The 18,132-nt window shown below is 38.3% G+C and overlaps 1 protein-coding gene across 4 annotated transcripts in view; it reads left to right on the top strand.

The window, feature by feature from the left end:
• The window catches only part of col27a1b (collagen, type XXVII, alpha 1b), a 591,175-nt gene that overhangs the window by 206,237 nt on the left and 366,806 nt on the right, over window positions 1-18,132 (top strand). For all 4 annotated transcript variants that reach the window (XM_073052881.1, XM_073052882.1, XM_073052884.1 and 1 more), the window contains exons 11-12: window positions 1,901-1,954; window positions 6,446-6,490. In XM_073052881.1, coding sequence (XP_072908982.1) covers window positions 1,901-1,954; window positions 6,446-6,490 — 99 coding nt within the window. The remainder of the gene's footprint in view (window positions 1-1,900; window positions 1,955-6,445; window positions 6,491-18,132) is intronic.

Genomic DNA, 18,132 nt, shown 5'->3' with positions numbered 1-18,132 from the left:
AACTACATCTGCATGTTGAGTGATGCCAAAAACCAGCAGGAGCAAGAAGGTATCATGGTGGCCAGAGAAAATGGTGCCAGAAGAAAGTCAAACCTGATCGAAAAAATGGCCTGGATCTCAGGAACTTTGCAGTTTATGTCTATAGTTTGCAGAAAGTAGCAATGCAGGTGGAGAGAGGAGGGAAGAAGGCATTTGGTATGTTTTCCTTAAAGGGCCAATGCATTGAGTATAAAAGTTGGGATGTCGTGTTGCAGCTGTACAAAGCATTGGTTAGACTGCGTTTGGAGTATTGCGTACAGTTCTGGTTGCCACTCTATAGGAAGGGCATAGTAACTAAAAAGAGTATGCAGAAGAGTCTCACCAATATGTTGCCTGAAATGCTTGTCTTCAGTCATAAAGACATGTGGGATATTTTTACTAGAACGTAGGACACTGAGGTGTGACGTTATGGAGGGTTTTAACTTTGAGGGCATAGATAGTACAGAAAAAGCGGGATCTCCCAGTGGCTACACATTTTAATTCCACTTCCCATTCCCATTCCGATATGCCTATCCATGGCCTCCTCCACCGTTGGGATAAAGCCATACTTAGACTGGAGGAACAACACCCTATATTCTGTCTGGGTAGCCTCCAACCTGATGGCATGAATGTTGATTTATCAAACTTCCAGTAATGGGCTCCCCCTCACCATTCCCCGTCCCCTTCTCCCTCTCTCACCTATCTTCTTGCCTGCCTGTCAACTCCCTCTGGTGCTCCTCCCCCCTTTTCTTTCTTCCATGGCCTTCTGTACTCTCCTATCAGACTCCCCCTTCTCCAGCCCTGTATCTCTTTCACCAATCAACTTCCCAGTTCTGTACTTCACTCCTCCCCCTCCCGGTTTCACCTCTCACCTTGTGTTTCTCCCTCCCCTCTCCTTACCTTTTAAGTCTACTCCTCATCTTTTTTCCAGTCCTGATGAAAGTCTCAGCCCGAAACAACGACTTTTCCCTAGGCCTGCTGAGTTCCTCGAACATTTTGTGTGTTGGATTTCCTGCACCTGCAGATTTTCTCTTGTTTTAGGATATATTGTCTATTTCCTCAGACGAGGAAGTCTAGAACAAGAGGCACAGATTTAAGGTGAAAGGGGAGAAATTTAAGGAAATCTGAAGGGTAAGATTTTTGGCAGAGGGTGGTGGTTATCTGTTACAAACTGCCAGTGTAGGTACTAAGGACAGATAAAGGTATTGGATAGCACAGGAGTGGAGGGTTGCAGGCCAAATACAGATTAGCATAGGTAGGAATCATGATCAACACCGAAAAGGCTACTTTCCTTTCCCCAATTATCACCTTCCCAGCTTCTTACTTTACCCCCCGCCCCCACCCACCTGGCTTCACCTATCACATTCTCTCCCTCCCCTTATCATCTTCTTCCTACTTCTTTTCGAATCCCGATGAAGGGTCTCGGCCCGAAACATCGACTGTTTAAACATTTCCATAGATGCTCTGGATGGAGAAATCAATGTCACTGCTCTTGTAGTTGTATTCCATGTTCCTTTGTACAAACGTTTGTACTTTAATGTATCTTTTCAGCAAACTGAGATGGTAAACGTCAAGAATGAAATGTTATGGTTATAGTTTAATTAAGTTTTTGCTCCCTTTAGTATGGATCACAAGGTAGGCTTTTCATATTTTTGTTTCTAGAAGCAGTGTGCATCAGACAGCTTGATCCCTGGTGTGAGGGTATGTGCCCTTGGACTACATCGTGGAAGCCAGCACCATGCAGTCCATGGGCATATACACTTGCCTCAAGGCTTTGTTCATCACCTACATCACTCTGCTGCATCGCTGGAACGAGATAATTCACTGACATCTCTGAGTTACTACAAGATCCACTGATGGCGCTTCTCTCCTCTTTCTACAGGGCTTCATAGGCCCACCAGGGTTAATGGGGCCTTCGGGTGCAAATGGAAAGCAAGTAAGTCTTTCATTCTCTCTCCATCCCCTTCCCCTCCTTCTCCTCTTCCTTCTTCCCCTCACCTCTCTTCCCCTTACCCCTCACCCTTCCCCCACCTTCCCCTTCCCCCTCCCTCCCCTCTCCCCTCACTCTTTCTCTCTCTCCCTTCCCCTCCCTCCCTGTCTCTCTCTCTGCCTCTCCACCTCTCTCCCCTCCACCTTTCCCCTCCACTTCTCCCCTCCACCTCTCTCCCTCTTCCCCTCTCTCTCCCTTCCCACTGCTCCTCTCTCTCTCTCCCTCCCCATTGCATTTATGTTAAGGTCTATTTATCTTAGAACTTTGTGAAATTAATTCACAATTTGTTGCTGCTTTATTAGTGTGATTACCTATGCACAGCACAACTGTCAATCCTATTTTCTTCCTTGTTTGATTTTCACCATGTTATATGACCTGTATCTTGCTCCCTATTACTTAGTGTAAGGTAAGTATTTCCACCAAGTTCAAAGTTCAACATAAACTTCTTATCAATGTACGTATATGTCACCGTTCAAGGGCATTGGTGTTTCCATACCAGGCTGTGATGCTTCCAGTCAGTATACACTCCATCACACATCTAAAGAAGTTTGTCTAAGTTTTAGATGTCATGCTGAATCATTGCAAACTCCTAAGGAAGTGGAAATAGTGCCGTGCTTTCTTTGTAATCACACTTACACGTTGGGTCCAGGACAGGTCTGAAATGATAACACTGAGGAATTTAATGTTGCTCCCTCCACCTCTGATTGCCCTGATGAAGACTGGCTCATGGATCTCCATTTTCCCCCTCCTGAACTCAATAAACAGCTCCTTGACCTTGCTGAGTAGGATGCAGCAGGATCAGATAGTATTTGAGGAGTTTAATTGAATGATTTATTTCTTTGAAAGGCTACATTTAACTTCCATCATCACCTGTAGCTTTTGGCTCAACCGCAGAGGCTCGGATCATTTTACAAAAGAAAATCCTACAGTGGTAGTTGCCAACTGTCTGGTTAAGGTCAAATCTAGAATTGGATGTTAGGTATGTTTCTCTTGCTTTCCAGTTAATAGGGATATCTCTCTCCCTGTGCCACCACAGCTATCCTTACTCAGTGAGCCTGGCGTTCTTCACTGTCATTTGCCAAATGACTCCGACAGTGGTGTTGCAATATCATTAACTCATTTCTAAGTAGCAAAGCATCGACTCTCAAGAGTGTAACGTAACACAAACTGATACTGAACTAGAGAAGGAGATGCTAGGGTAGAAAATTAAAATCTTGATGGATGAAGAGATTTTAAACAGGTACTGAAATGGGGGGGGGGCGGGGAGCGGTTTAAGCAGGTTAAAGGAAGGCAGAGAGATGCAAAAGCAAAGATTCTTTGAATGTCGAAAAGATTCCAGAACTGAGATCCATGGTATTGAATACATCTGGACAGCAAAAGCAGAGCAATTAAAGACAGCAATATACCAGAATTGGAGCAGGACGAGTATCTCCGAAGACCATTGAGTTGGAGATTATTGAGGAAATCATGAACGATGCCATGCAGGCACTTGATGACTAGATTTATGGCTGCGAACTTTAATTCTGAATGTTAATTACTTACATTTTATTGTTTGTGTGATTTATTCTTTGGCTCATTGGGTGTTTGATTGTTTTCTTTCTTAATGGTATTTTTTTATGTGGCTGCCTGTAAAGAGATAAATCTCCAGATTGTACATAGTATACATACTTTGATAATAAATGTATTTTAAACATTTTCCTTTGATCGCAGGGATATGTATTTAAAAGTTGAGGTATTGCTTAGTCCAAAGCCAGTGTAGTTGAGAAAGTACAAGGGTATTTGTTGATTAGAATGATGCAAGTTAGTGTGCAGATATTAAAGGTAAAACCCAGTGTAAGCGAAGATGGTGAAAAAGTGAATATAAAGTACATTTGCCCAGTGTGTCCTTACGATTGATAAACCAACACTGTTAACCCTCCCATGTCCAAAAAATACTGTGGTATTGTTAAAAAGCAATTTATCTAATAATCCCCCCATGTAAAAGCTGCAGATGCTGGAAATCTATAATAAAAGCAGAAATTGGCAGAAATACCAGTAAAATGTTTTGGCACAGGCAGGATTTTGGTGGTGTCAGACTGACAGGTTGATTCCACTATTGGATGTAGTTCAGAGTTTATACTTTGATAATAAATGTATTTTGAACTTTGAACTTTGAGTTCTAATTAATACCCCGATAGACTTTTAAATTGCTGTTTTTGGATGTTACACAGTTGTGTAATAAATGTTTCAATGAACCTAGTAAGTTTAAAAGAGAACACAGATAATGTGCTCCAGTGTGTTAAAGGGCAGGTAGAAACTGGGGTTCCAAACTTTTAAAAGAAATACGAGAATCAGGGCCCCAGTGCTTTGAAGGGAAAGCAGGAACTGGAGCTCTACTCTTAAGTGGAGTGCAGCAACTGGGGTTCCAGTGTGTCAATGAGCGTGTGTATGAAGCGAGGTCCTAATATGTTAAAGGAAGTGCAAGAACCAGGGCCCTGAAGGGCTAAGAAGAGTTAGTAATCAGCACACAGTGAACCTGATGCTGAACCACCTGCTTTTCAAAAAGCTCAGACAGCAGATTATTGGAATATTACTGTACTCAGCTGATATCAACTAAACAGTTAAATTATGTCTTCATCCATAGATGTTGCCTGGCCTTCTGAGTGCGTCTAGCATTTTCTATTTCGATCCCAAGCATTCCATGACTTGCTTTTCATGTAAGGGGTCCAACAGAAGTAACTCATCACTATACAACCAGAGAGTGCAAGAGCCCTTCTACTGACCTCACATTTAACCCCTTTCCATTTATCACTTTGGTTTCCTGTGTCTCGAATCTCTCTTCACCAGGTATCTAACCCCAACTTCTATCCTTTGAAATCCAGCAATCATTTTGCCTTTCCCTCTCGTTCCTGAGCATAGTGGTCCTCCCTTGATGGAACATTGTTATCATCCGCCTTCTTTGGTCTTCTAGGATATCGTCAATGTTGTAATGAAACCCAATGAACATACGGTATGCAGAGGATCAAACTTTTGTGCCCTCATCTTATTTTAGCATTTATTTGAAGACCAGCTCTCTTGATAACTTTAACAAAAGTTGCATTGTTGTTCAACATTTGGGAGAACTGGGGCAGATTTCCTTGTACCTGTAATCAGACAGTCACATTATTACTCACCAATCTTTGGAACATCCTTTGCTCCATACTAAATAAAGTTTTATCAGTCACCTAAGTTGAGAATGGATCACACTTGCCACCTTAGGAAGCAAATTCATGCACTTATAGAATAGAAGTTGCAACCAGTGCGCAAAATGAAGCAAGGTTCTGAATTAGGTTGCTTCAAAAGGCTGTAGTGTACATATGTACATGTCTGTGAAATCATCTCATAGGAATTTTCAGATTAATGTACTTGGGGCTTCAGCTAGACTGACACACTCTGGGTTGTTTCCAAGGTCATTGTGTAAACATTGCAGTTAAACTATGATAAATTGATATCAGATTGGAAATCCCGATGGTTCAGCTTCTGGCTGACCAGGTGATGATTGTTGCATCGCTTCGGACGCACTGGGAAGATCTTCCAATCCAGCAACACCGAAGTCCTGAGTTTGCTGCAGCCAGGGTATTGTGTTAAATTTTATTGTTCTCATGGAGTTGAATGAGGCCATCTGGAGACTGTTATATTCATATTGAAGGAGTTTAGTGAAAACTAAGGAAAACTAGGCATTTGTCTCTGTAGTTCACAGCATTATATTTTTTTGGCATATGATTTAAATTGTTACTTCATCCATTACCATTGTCATGACACTTATTTAGACTGTAAGTGCTGGAATGTTTGTTGAAGGAGCAAAAAGTGTAAATCTTAATGTTAATTGGTTAATATCTGGATCTAGGTGTTCCCTAAAGGTGTAATAGGGTAAACTAATGAAAAGAAAGATTCATTGAACTCAAAAACAAAAACAGAAAATGCAGGTCAGTAACCCTTTTGTCAGAACTGACCTGAAACATTGATTTTGTGTTGGGTTCTGGTGTGTCCTGATTTGTTGAGTATTTCCAACAATTTCTGCTTTGTTTTAGATTTCTAGTTTATTTAAATTTTCACTCATGTATTACACTCTGTGTCACAGCTAATGCAGATAATGACTATTCCAATGAATTTGATTAAACATATTTTGCCAAATGTTTTAAGAAATGTTTTAAATGAGTTACAGATTTTCATTAGGATGTTGGTGATGAGAACTGAAAGTGATGGTTTATGAAGAGTCTGGTATCAGTGTATATATAGCGCACTCTGCCTGTGATGCCATGCAGAGGCACCATATCTGCCCATGAAGAAACCTAAGGTCTTGTCTGTTGATAACCATGTGTAGTCAAGCCAAAGCAAATTTTTACATTTTTAAGCTTCAGCATTTAGATGGCTAAATCATACATTGCGAAGTCTGATTTTTATTTCTTACTCTTGCAGGGCATACCCGGAGAAGCAGGGAAGAGGGGCAAGATGGGTAGGCCGGTAAAGATTTTCTCCATTTTTCTCAGCTGTTCAATATGACGATCAGAACATCCAAGATAACAATTAATATATAAACACATTTATGGAAGGAATTAAGGGATGAAAGAGGAAAGGAAAACTGCACTGAGAAATTACACATTGTTATTTTAAGTAGATGCTTCTTGACCTTTTTAATATTTAAATAACCAATAATTTCTTCCTCAAGTTACAAAATGTCAATTATTATGATTCAGTTTGTAATTCATAGGCAAGCTTCTGAGGTAAAATGAATTATGTAATCACAGTTCCAAGTTAATTACATTGACTGTAGGCCGGAATGATTCAGTGTTTTAACATGTGCAAACTTTTGGCCCATATCCTTCATAAACGAAACTTCAGGGGCTAGAGATAAGCTGATATAAAACATAAGTGAACAGTACTTTACAAAGCAGCTTTTGTAGGAATAAAATCCCAATAAGAAACCAAGACATTTTTATGAGTTCCAATATTAAATCTGCGCAAAGCCACGATTGCATTTGCAACTATATTTTTCTTGGATAGGGATTACGGTAAAATGGGAATTCAACTTTTGGAGTGCAATGAATGGATCATTGCTTTTGTATAATAGGAATGCATTATTATACATTTGTGTGAGAAGGGAAAGGTATGTGAATTGAACATTGAAAGACTTCATACTTTGTTCAAATATTTATGTGTACAGATTTGAATTTAATGCAAAAAAAGCTTCTTGATTCCAGATTATGAGAATTGGAGTTGAGCATTTTCAGTTTCTGAATTTCAGCATGTAGATTCTTTATTCATTTCATTCCCAGTGTTTTGAATCCAATATGAGCACTGACTAATTAATACGTTAAATGTTATAATTGAAACATGTGCAAAAGTATTTTGTCAAGGTACAAAGACAAGTTGGAATCCAACATTAAGTGTGTAACAAACACAGTGGTGAAGATGTTTTGGGGCATAATGCAAGATGGCAGCATTGAACAGGCAGTCATTTACTTTGCACCAAAAGTTGGGTGCACTGCCAATTCTTGGGTGCTGAACAGCTTTTTAACTAATTGGTGAATTCTGCAGCAGTACAATACATCCAAGGCTTGAAGTAACTGCTGGCCACTGTTTTTCAATTAACAGTTTGATTAATTACATAATCAGCAAAGCAGCTCTGTTGTTTCAATTACCTACTTGTCATTGATTAATGTATTCAGTTGATGACTGGTGCCTGAGTATTTGAGAATTTGGACAAAGTGGAATTGAAACCTGCCCATTCCCAGCAGAATGAGCAAAAACAAACAATTCCAATTTAAGAAAATGGTCAATTTTGTTGGCATGGACTTGATTTGGACAAAACTTATTAACTTAACATTAAAGCTTCCAGATAGACTGGGTGTAGTGTGATTAATGCAGTAAGTATTTTGCAACATATTGCTCTATTAGATTTCATTGCATCCAGAATGCTTTGTTGTATTAGGCAGAGATCATGTGGAAATTCCAGGCTTGTGAGCAATAGCATTTTATTGTATTTGCAGTGTGAGAGTCTGGTGTTCTTCACTGTGCAGGTAAAAGCAACTGCTACATGAACTTAAAGAGAGGTCAGCAGTTGTACCTACAGCTGAAGTACAAAGGAAAACGTAATGGAAGAATATGACAAGGTGAGATGACCAGGTAGAATGAGTTTCATGTAGAACATTAAAAACATGAACAGTTGAGAATACTGGCCTGTTTTAGGGCTGTACCCTCTAAGCACCTGTTCTCAAACCCATAGTACACACATTGCTACAGATGAAGTGTTCATGTATAATAGATATGCAGTGCAGGTTCTTGCTTAGTTTTGACCCAGTGCCTCCATGTTACAGATTTCTTCTGGTATTGTATGATGTATGGCTCCAGTCATGATCTACAGCTGCTGATAAGTTTTCATAAAATTCAATATTTACTGAATATTGATCTTTTAAATGAAGTTTCTCCTGCCAGATTGCTTTTAAAGTTTAAAAATAGCAATACTCATTATCACTATTTTACCTACTGGTGTTACGCTGCTGGTGTTTAGGGCAACAATGAAGGTCCTCCATCTCTTTTTGTCCATACCATCACACAAAGATGTTTCCATAACAGTCTTTTTTTTTGACCTGTCAGGGTTGTTAGCCCTGAACTGAACCCTAGAACCTGGAGGACCGGTGGACCACTCTTAGTCTGGCCTCTACCCTTTGACCTGTTTGGCATGGGTGGCCCTACCAAGAGCCAAAGCATAAAATCCTGACTCCAGTCAGCATAGCTCTCCGGGTCAATGAGGCACACAAGCCTCCAAATCCAATCACAAGATTATGATCCTCTTAGAGAATTCACTGTTTTGTTGTGTAGTAAATATACTGTAGTTCTGTAAGCTGGTGAACCATTTTATATGTTTTAAAGTAAAAGATTTATTTTACATAAAATAGGTTTATAGGTAAAATAAGTAGATTGGGAGGCCATATGATTCTTTTATATTTTATTTTATTGGGATACAGTGCAGAATAGGCCCTTCCAGCCACCCAGCAATCCCCCAGTTTAACCCCAGCCTAATCACAGGACAATTTACAACGACCAATTAACCCACCAACCGGTACATCTTTGGACTGTAGGAGGAAACCAGAGCACCCGGAGTGAAAACCCGCACAGTCACAGGGTGAACATACCAACTCCTTACAGGCAGCGGCAGGAACTGAATCCGGGTTGCTGATCCTGTGAAGTGTTTTGCAAACCACTCTGCTACCGCATCGTCCTTTCCTTGCTCATATTGTATTAGTAGGTTAATTTGGAGAAGATACCATCAAATCTCTGTCCAGGTCAAGTACAAAACATAATCAATGCACAATATAGTATCAGTTTTCACACCGATGCAGTTTATCAGCTGTGCGGGTGTAACCATGATAACAAACGTGTAAGGTTAATGGAAATGGATATATCATTATGAGCACTTGCCACACAAATGAAGGCAAGAAAAACATCTAAATCCTTATCTTGATTCAGTGACAGAATCTCACACCTCTCATTGATGGGTTTCATAACTTTTATTCACTTAGTCCCAATCTCACCCTTGGGCATGTTTTCTAGAGTTACTGCTGTTGTAGGAACAGCTCATTCTTCCATTTCCCTTCACCACTGGGCTTTTATATATTGTCAGACAAGGGTTGAGCTTCACCGTACAGGTGAAGGAAATATGTGTCTCTGCTCCATACACCCGGTTTTGGAGACTTAAACTCTTGAAAGTTCTTAACACAGTGTGTTAACCCTTGTATAGGTAAATAAACCAACATAATAGCCAGTAAAACTTTCTACATAAATCTGTAGAGTACAAAAAAGAAGAAATAATTATGGATTTATACTAAAGATAGGTCAGGCACTTCCTGTGCTATGTAGTGTAATTAATTGCAATCATTCAGCACTTCCGTGCTGCTATATTTTAGTGCTTTGTGAATGTGGTGAATCGTCCAAATCACTCGGTCACCAACAAAATGAAGCAGAGCTATGCATTGGTTCCAAGCCATTTCAGTACGTTATTCTCTGCAATGCTTACAAGATACCTTTCATGAACATGGTACATGGATTAATGTCAGATACCAGAGTGAAAGCAACTTTTCAATTTAAGATTACAGATGAAGTTGAAGTTATAGGAGGCTGCTGTTTATTAATTCATATTTACATTCTGACAACTTTGGTCTCCAAATCAACATAAAGAAGATAGAAGTGAAGCATTATTATGTATCAGTAAAGCATTAAGTTGTTGTTGCTCCTTTACATGCCTTATGGTGCATTGAGCAGCATTTTTGGCTATTTGTTTTTTACAAGGCTGAGTTGCTAGGTCGACGCTCAACCCAGCACAGATGGAAAGTGTGCCAGGGGCTGGCCCAATTCGAACCCAGGACCATTCACCTTGAAATCTGGTGCTGATGCCACTACACCACCGGTTGGCAAAAGCATTAGATAGAGCTTCATAATAGGCCAAATCTTTCAAACATTGTACAAGATCACCTTTGCAGCGCACTGTCAAGTAAGGTTGTAGTCAATAATAGAATTCTCAAACCAATTTTGATAGATCCAATGCAAATTGAACACAAACAAAGTCATCAAACAGGAATGAAGATATAAAACGATTGTTCAGTTTATCCTGATGTATAAATGCAAAAACTCAAAAACTATAGAAGTAACTGCTTAAAGCTGTACACTTGCCACAGGATTTTTTTGCAGTAACAGCTAAATATAAGATGACAAGACAAAAAATTTGACCTGTGGGAGCATCGCAAGTATACACACTATGCTAATAAGATCGTAGATGTGGAGAGCATGCCATAGCCCCAGAATGTCACTTAAGAAACTGTTGAAGAACTTTTATAAAGAGTGACTAGAGAGTAAGTGCAGACATGGAGGCTTGAAGAATCATTTCAAGGGCTCTCTCAAGTAATTCTTGAAGCCTTTCAGCGTTAAATCAAAACCATGCAAAAATCTTGCTTATGAATACTCCATCCAGCATAATCTTGTCGATAGTGTGTAGAACTGCTGCAGTAAAGCCGAGATGTGGCCAGTGTAAATAATGCAACAGAAGCTTGTATGTTGTTAATCATGTAAACCAAAAGTGTGCTCGTGTGCCACCAACAGTTAAATACTGTTGTTTACTAATCAGTTATGTCCTTGGTCATCTTCCAATGTGCAAAGGAAGTACAGCACAATACTGGCAACCTTGTTACCTTACTGTGTATTGAACTGTTGTTTCTTCAGATTGTCAAGAACAATGGGTGGCTTTAACAAACATGTCGTCCTTTCTGACATACCCTTTGAGCCTCCTAAATGCAACACTTGTTCCAGCAAGGCGTCTGCTGGTAGGTCAGGTATATCTGTCTACGTAGTTGGCAGCAATTTTGTGAACTTCTGTCTCAATGGATACAAGTTCTTTTCTGTTAATACTCTCTCTGATACCTTATAATTAACAGGAATATTTATGGAACTTGCATTAGCCTTAGCAAGAAAATAGCTGAATTATTAGTTAGTATAAATATACCTCACTGGAATTTTTAGGAAGGCTGTTATATATATCATTTTGAAGATATTTACATTTGTAAGTGATGTGCTCTATTACATGGATTTTACATTTATTCACTGAAGTTTTATAGTTTGTTACTTTAATTATAAATTATACTACATTTACACTTAAATCTTATATGGAAGAAGGAAGATAAATTTAAACTTAAATCCATAATTTCTATTAGCTAAACTTAATAGATGTTATGGAGACTGGTGCAAAGGTGTTCATCTGTGTAATTTGAAAATCAGATATGTTCCCAATAAACAGAAGTGGTAATTCACTAATCGAGATCTTGCTAACTGTTTGGGTGGGAAAAAATAGGAAGAAGTAATAAAGGGGTGCCTATCAGAAAGGGCTGAATGAGAAGCTAAGCATTGTGAAGAGTTCAAAACTCTAAGTGCAGGGTAAAATTTAGAAAGAACTGGAAAGATATGGAAGGTGCATGTGGAAATCTGGTGAAATTGAGAACAAATGTCATACGTAAGGGAAAAGACGATAACTAAAGGGTCTTTGGGAGACCAAAAGGATCATTTGAATTTAGAGATTCAAAGATGTATTGGCTAGGGTTAAATAGGTGGGTTGCTAGACAGTACGCTGGGCCAGAAGGATCTGTTCTGTACTGTGTCACTAAATAAAAACAAAAAAAAAGAATAAATAAACCAAAGATGTGCCTTTAAATGAATGTGTTGCGTCAGTTTTCATGGATGACACAGAGATTACTTAATTATTATGGGTCAGATCCAGCAGAATAATTTCATTAGCCCCATTCTTCCTTCTGATTTCCCAGTACCTTTGCAACTCTATCTCATGCCCATCAACTTCCTTATGATTCTTTTACTCTCTACCTGTTAGGTGATGAACCTACCGACATTAACCCTAGATGCAGGAGTCATCTGGAACTGTGGGCTGAAACTCCCACAAACTTCACACAGAGAGCGCCTAAGGTCAGAGTAGATCCCTGGAGCTGTGCAATCGCAACAATAACGCTGTGCTGCCCCACAATATTTGTATTAAGCATGACAATGTGAATCTTGGAGATCACTGACATAGAGAAGGGGCATATGTTAAAGGTGTTAGCATCCTTAATAGTAGATAAATTGCCTCACGCTTGAAGTCTATTATAGTTACTGTACAGTGAATATGTGCCTTAATGCTCTGCAGACATAGGGTTAAAATACTATAATTTACAACAGTCAATGTTAATCCATAGTTATTAAGTGTATCCACTTACTGTGCCAAAACTGCTACATGCCTTTGCTCCCGACACTCTAGAAGTAATCCATTAGTCACTAAGAGCGTCTCAAGTTAAATAAATTGGGATTTTTTAAATCATCTACTTTCTTTAAAACACAATGCACATTGTTGCTCTTATTTTTGTACAAAATAGTCATTCACTGTGCACGTAGTTATGAACACTGAATATTTATTGACTGTACCACCATATGGTGCATTAGAGTTGAGTTCAGTGAGTGCTTAACTAATATGTTATCGTAGTGTGAATAAGATAGTTTTACTGTGCCTCTTCTTTTCTTCCTCTATACCAAGTCTTTTCACCCTGTGATCAGGGATCAGAACTGGTGTCCTAAATAAAGATGCAACAACATACCACACAATTTTCCATCAGTTTACAATTTTAGGAAATAGTTTTTGACCAGTGATCCACAAAAAAGGTACTTTCTGTTCAAACCTTTGACCTTCTTGTGAAATAGAAGATAAACCAGTATATGTTTGGATTGAAGGTTTACTTTTTTTCTGTTGTTTAAGAATAATAGAGAATCATAGATACAATACCTTCTTTCTCCTTCATATATCCCTGCAGAAGGACATTATGCAGATATTTTCACTTCAAGGATATATTGGCAAAAGTTCTTTTCTTTTATCTGCACAAAGAGCATTTTCAAACAGTCCTTGAAATTGTTGTTAAATTTGGTCCTCACCCAGGGAGAATTCAGTCCTATTTTTGGATGAAAATAACACTGGGGTGGAAGAATGCCAGGATTTCCTGGACTCTTTTCCTGGCATTAAAACGTTACTCTTTCCTCTATTAGGCATGTGCCACAGGGAAATAAAGACCACATGAGAAGAGGCAGAAAAGGAATAAAGAAAAGGCCTGAAATAGAGAATATCAACATTGAGTAAAGAATTAGAATTAAAGAAAGAATATCAAAGGCATTAAAATGCAAGTGACGAGAATATTCAACCTTGACATAAAATGTATTAAATGTTGGGAAACTAGGTTTAATGAATTGGAAATGAAATAAAAGCCTTTAAATATTTAGGAACAAATTTTCTTTGAAATTGAGGAAGATTTAATTTAGATGAGAACCTCACTGCAGTCCTTATTCAAGTATGGCATACTAAATGGGAAAAGTGTTAAAATCTGAAATAAAAATAGAAGCTATCTGAAAACAGCAAATGGTACAACACCTGAAGTAAAGGTAGGACAATAGATGCCGTCTTGTGATTGCTCTCACAAGCTGTAGTGCCGCACCACAAGATGTGCGGACTGGAGAATTAATAATGATGACGAACTCATCATTTGAATGCTTTCCACTCATAACTTATGGTCAAAGAATTTCCCTAATAAGTACTTTTTTCTCTCGAAATAGACTTGCCAGTTGGCTGAGTCTAAAGAAAAACACTCATTAGGGTATTCCCAGTTTTCCCATTTAGGCAAAAATGATCACTTTTCATCACCTACAGTGCACGATGAAAATAAACCAAGCATGCAGAGTCTTAAAAACATATTTTGTTACACTCTATTAATAATTCCAAATAAATAAAATCATAGAAAATTGTTCCAATTTAACTACAAAAATTTTACGTGCAAGATACTTGGATAAGGACTGCATTAACTACTAGCTCTCATATGTAAAATCATGGTATACCCAGCAATACATATACCAAAAATAGAGGGAAACAGAAATAAAAACTGAAAATTCTGAAAATACAAGATGGATGTTATCTATGGAGAAAGAATTAACATTTCAGATTGTTACATTTTAATTACAATTGGATTTTAGATGCACATCTATTGCGATTGGGAGAGTTAGTGGTCAGACGAACATTTAAAGTTAATAGGTTGGAGGAGAATTTAGGTTGATAAGTGGGCTGTGACCACTGGAAAATTTAAGGCATTGATTCATTTGGTAGTCATAGTGGTATGTGAGTGAGGATAAAGATAGGGAGCAGTGCAGCAGGGTAATAGTTGGATTGAGGGTAAGCCTGGATGTCAATGAGGGAGTTGCTTGAAAATCATGTGGATATGCAGTATTTATCAGATTGGGCACAGGTTAGGACAGAGGTCATTGGGAAAGAAATGGATTGAGCTGAAGAATGCTTCAGCTGAAGATCAGCTTTGGGGTATTCAGGCTGTGATCACTTTGGGGTGGTAACATTGAAGACAGTTGTTGGGTGGCCTGGCTGAAGATTGGTTGTAAATGATAAAGGTAGGAGTTATTTGTGAGAGTAAATATTGGGTTGGGGACTATAGAACATTGGAGATGAGGGTATTTTTTACAGAATAGCAGACAGTATATTAGCAAGAAACTGCACAAATCAGTTTTTGGGCCTCATCTAATCAGAATGGATCCAATCACTCAGATGCAACATTTTGAAGTTTCCCTAGGATGCTATACTGCATGGAATTAGGAGTTGTGAAGAGGATGCAAGGAGACTTTCAGATACCTTAGATTGAGTGAACAGCAAAAAAAACTTGGCAGTATAATCTAGATATATCTGGTTACCCACTTTGGCCAGAAAAAAGAATCAAAGCATTATTTAAATGGACTTATGTACAAACAAAAGAATTTGGTGTCTCTTTACTGAAAACAAAAAATGAGGTGAAATAAACAGTTAAGAAGACAACAGGAAGTTAGACCATTGTAAGAGAAAATTCAAACTCAGACATCAATATATTAATTTACAATGATGTAGTGTCTGGTGAGATCACATCTGGAGCATTATGAGCAGTTTTGATCTCCCCACCTTAGAAAGAATACCCTTGCTATAGAGGGAGTGCTGTGAAGAAACAACAGATTGATGCCTGGAATTGGGGGATCTGCATATGAAGACAAGTCAATTAGGTTTGTATTCAGTGAAGCTTAGATGAATGAAAAAGGATCCAATTAAAACATACAGAACTTTGACTGGGATGGGTAGCATTGGTTTTTAGGGCTGACATGAGGAGAACTGTCTTCATTTAGTTGGTGGTAAATCTGCGGAGTTTGCTCCCACAGAGAGCTATAGAAACTAATTAATTGAATATATTTATGAAGAAGACAGATAGGTCTCTAGATGAAAAAGTGCTGAAGACAAAGGAAGAAAGCTACAATACAATATTAAGAGATGACCACCCTGGATGTATTGAATGGCAAAGTTGATTTGAAGGCTAAATGATGTGCTGCTGGTCCTGTTTTCATAACAGAGAGTAGTTTCCCACCACCAGCCTCGCTGGTCAGGTATTTGTGCAGGTAGTTCTCTCAACAAATGATGCTTCACAAATGTTATGAAAACCAATTCTTGCTTGAGTAGTCCATATTGCCTGTGGGCCATGCAAGCATTAAATAAAATGTGGGAAAGTTAGATGCCACGATGTACTATATGTGTTGAAACATGGGATTTGGAGTGAACTGGAAGGAAAGTCAAGAATTCATGGTCAATCCATGATTTTTCCTTACAGTTGATGTTTTAATATCAAAACTATATCCATGCCAAATGTTGTGCTGCATGACTTAGTTGATAGATAATTAGCCTTTAATACAATGCATGTATTTGTCTTTAGTATTTAAAAATTAACATATATTGCTTCTTGGTATTGTGACTATGATCTTAGTCACCAGAGAGACACTGAATCTAGTGATATAAGGATCGTATTGTGGCAACCCACTTTCTGCGCAGGCGAACCGGCTCATAAATAGCCCGCACGCAGGGAGAGACTTTGGTAATGCACCTCTGATATAATTTACACCCGGAGAGGGCGGGAGCTAGGGATTAAAAGCCAACGCCGCGAAGTTTGAATAAATTAGGCTCGAAACGTCTTACCGACTGTGTGTTGTTGTTTCTAGCTCTGTATTTAGTACATCGCTACTGTATCACTAAAATCAGGCAATCTTCTGGAGACCCTCTGGGTAGAGTCTCACAAACTCAAAAGTACAAAACATTGTTGTAGTCTTAAACTCTAAAATAATAGTAGGTAATTGAAAACAATTTCAATAATTACAATGACAACATTTAATATTTTGAATTTGACAAAGCTTCCTTTGAATTATATGGGAGACACTTCTGAATGGTCAAATACCTCTGCTGGGAGAAAGTAATTCACACAGATGGTCAAATAGCTTCTGGGGACAGAAATCACAGACACCTAAAATTAACACTGTGAGGGCTGACTCTAGGTAGACAAATATCCCAACTAATGGATCAAATAGTCATGTGAACATGTTCGATGTGTTAAGCTTCTTTCAACTCAAGTTTTTTTTTTGTAATTTATTTTTTTATTGAAGTTCATCATCAAACAAACATTTCCATAAGATGTATTTCAGACATTGTACATATATATCATATAATCATATATATCACAAAGCTCCACAAAGTATTTATCTGAGGTATACACTTATAGAAAAGAGTGGAAAGAAAAAAACAAGCAAAATGAAAGAACTATGTACAAGTAGGGAGTGATTTTTTTTTTACAACAGATTCATTGATTAGTGAGAATAAAATCAGGCCTATGAGGTATTATGTAGTTAAACCATTTTTCCCAATATGAATCAAATTGTTCCAGCTTATGATTAACAGCTGCTGTTATCTTCTCCATTTTGTAAATGTCCATTGTAATTTCCATCCATGCATTTAAGGTTGGGCTCTCCTGTGATAACCATTTCCTAGTAAGAGTCTTTTTACCAGCCACCAACAGTATATTCATTAAATATTTATCTCTTTTCAACCATTCTTGAGGTATATATCCAAAATATATGGTCTTATTCTCTAAGGGTATTTCACATTTAAAGATGTCTTGTAGGGCATTGTGTATTCCCCTCCAATAGTTTTTGATAACAAGGCAGTCCCAAAAAGTATGATAATGATTTGCATTTTGATTTCCACAATTTCTCCAGCAAACAGGGAGGTTACTATCATAATGGGATTTCTGAGAGGGTGTAATAAAATATCTTAGCAAGTTTTTCCATCCAAACTCCCTCCATTTCTGTGAACTGGTACACTCCCATTAATACCTCCATATTGTTGTCCATTCTTCCTCGGATATAATTATCCCTCCTTTCTTCTCCCATTTTGTTTTAATGTATGAAGTCGAATGTGTTTTAAGATTTGACAACCCCTTATACATGCTTGAATAGTGATACGGATAACATAGCCCACAGTTTCATGGGTTGATGTAGGCCCATTAACTTAACCCCATTCTCTTACATTTGGCTGATGCGTATCAGAATGGTTCATGCACTTCACTTTGCAAACCATATCTCTCAGCATTCAGCCCCCTGCTGTAGGCCAGTGTTCCATAGACAAAACTGTTTGTTTGCCCAGCTGTTCATTAAACTTTGAACTGATTAATGCTTGCAATTTACATCAA

The sequence above is a fragment of the Hemitrygon akajei genome, chromosome 7 (assembly GCF_048418815.1).
Source record: "Hemitrygon akajei chromosome 7, sHemAka1.3, whole genome shotgun sequence".
Classification (NCBI taxonomy): domain Eukaryota; kingdom Metazoa; phylum Chordata; class Chondrichthyes; order Myliobatiformes; family Dasyatidae; genus Hemitrygon; species Hemitrygon akajei.
The sequence above is the reverse complement of the archived record's forward strand: the minus strand, read 5'-3'. Positions and strand labels throughout refer to the sequence as shown.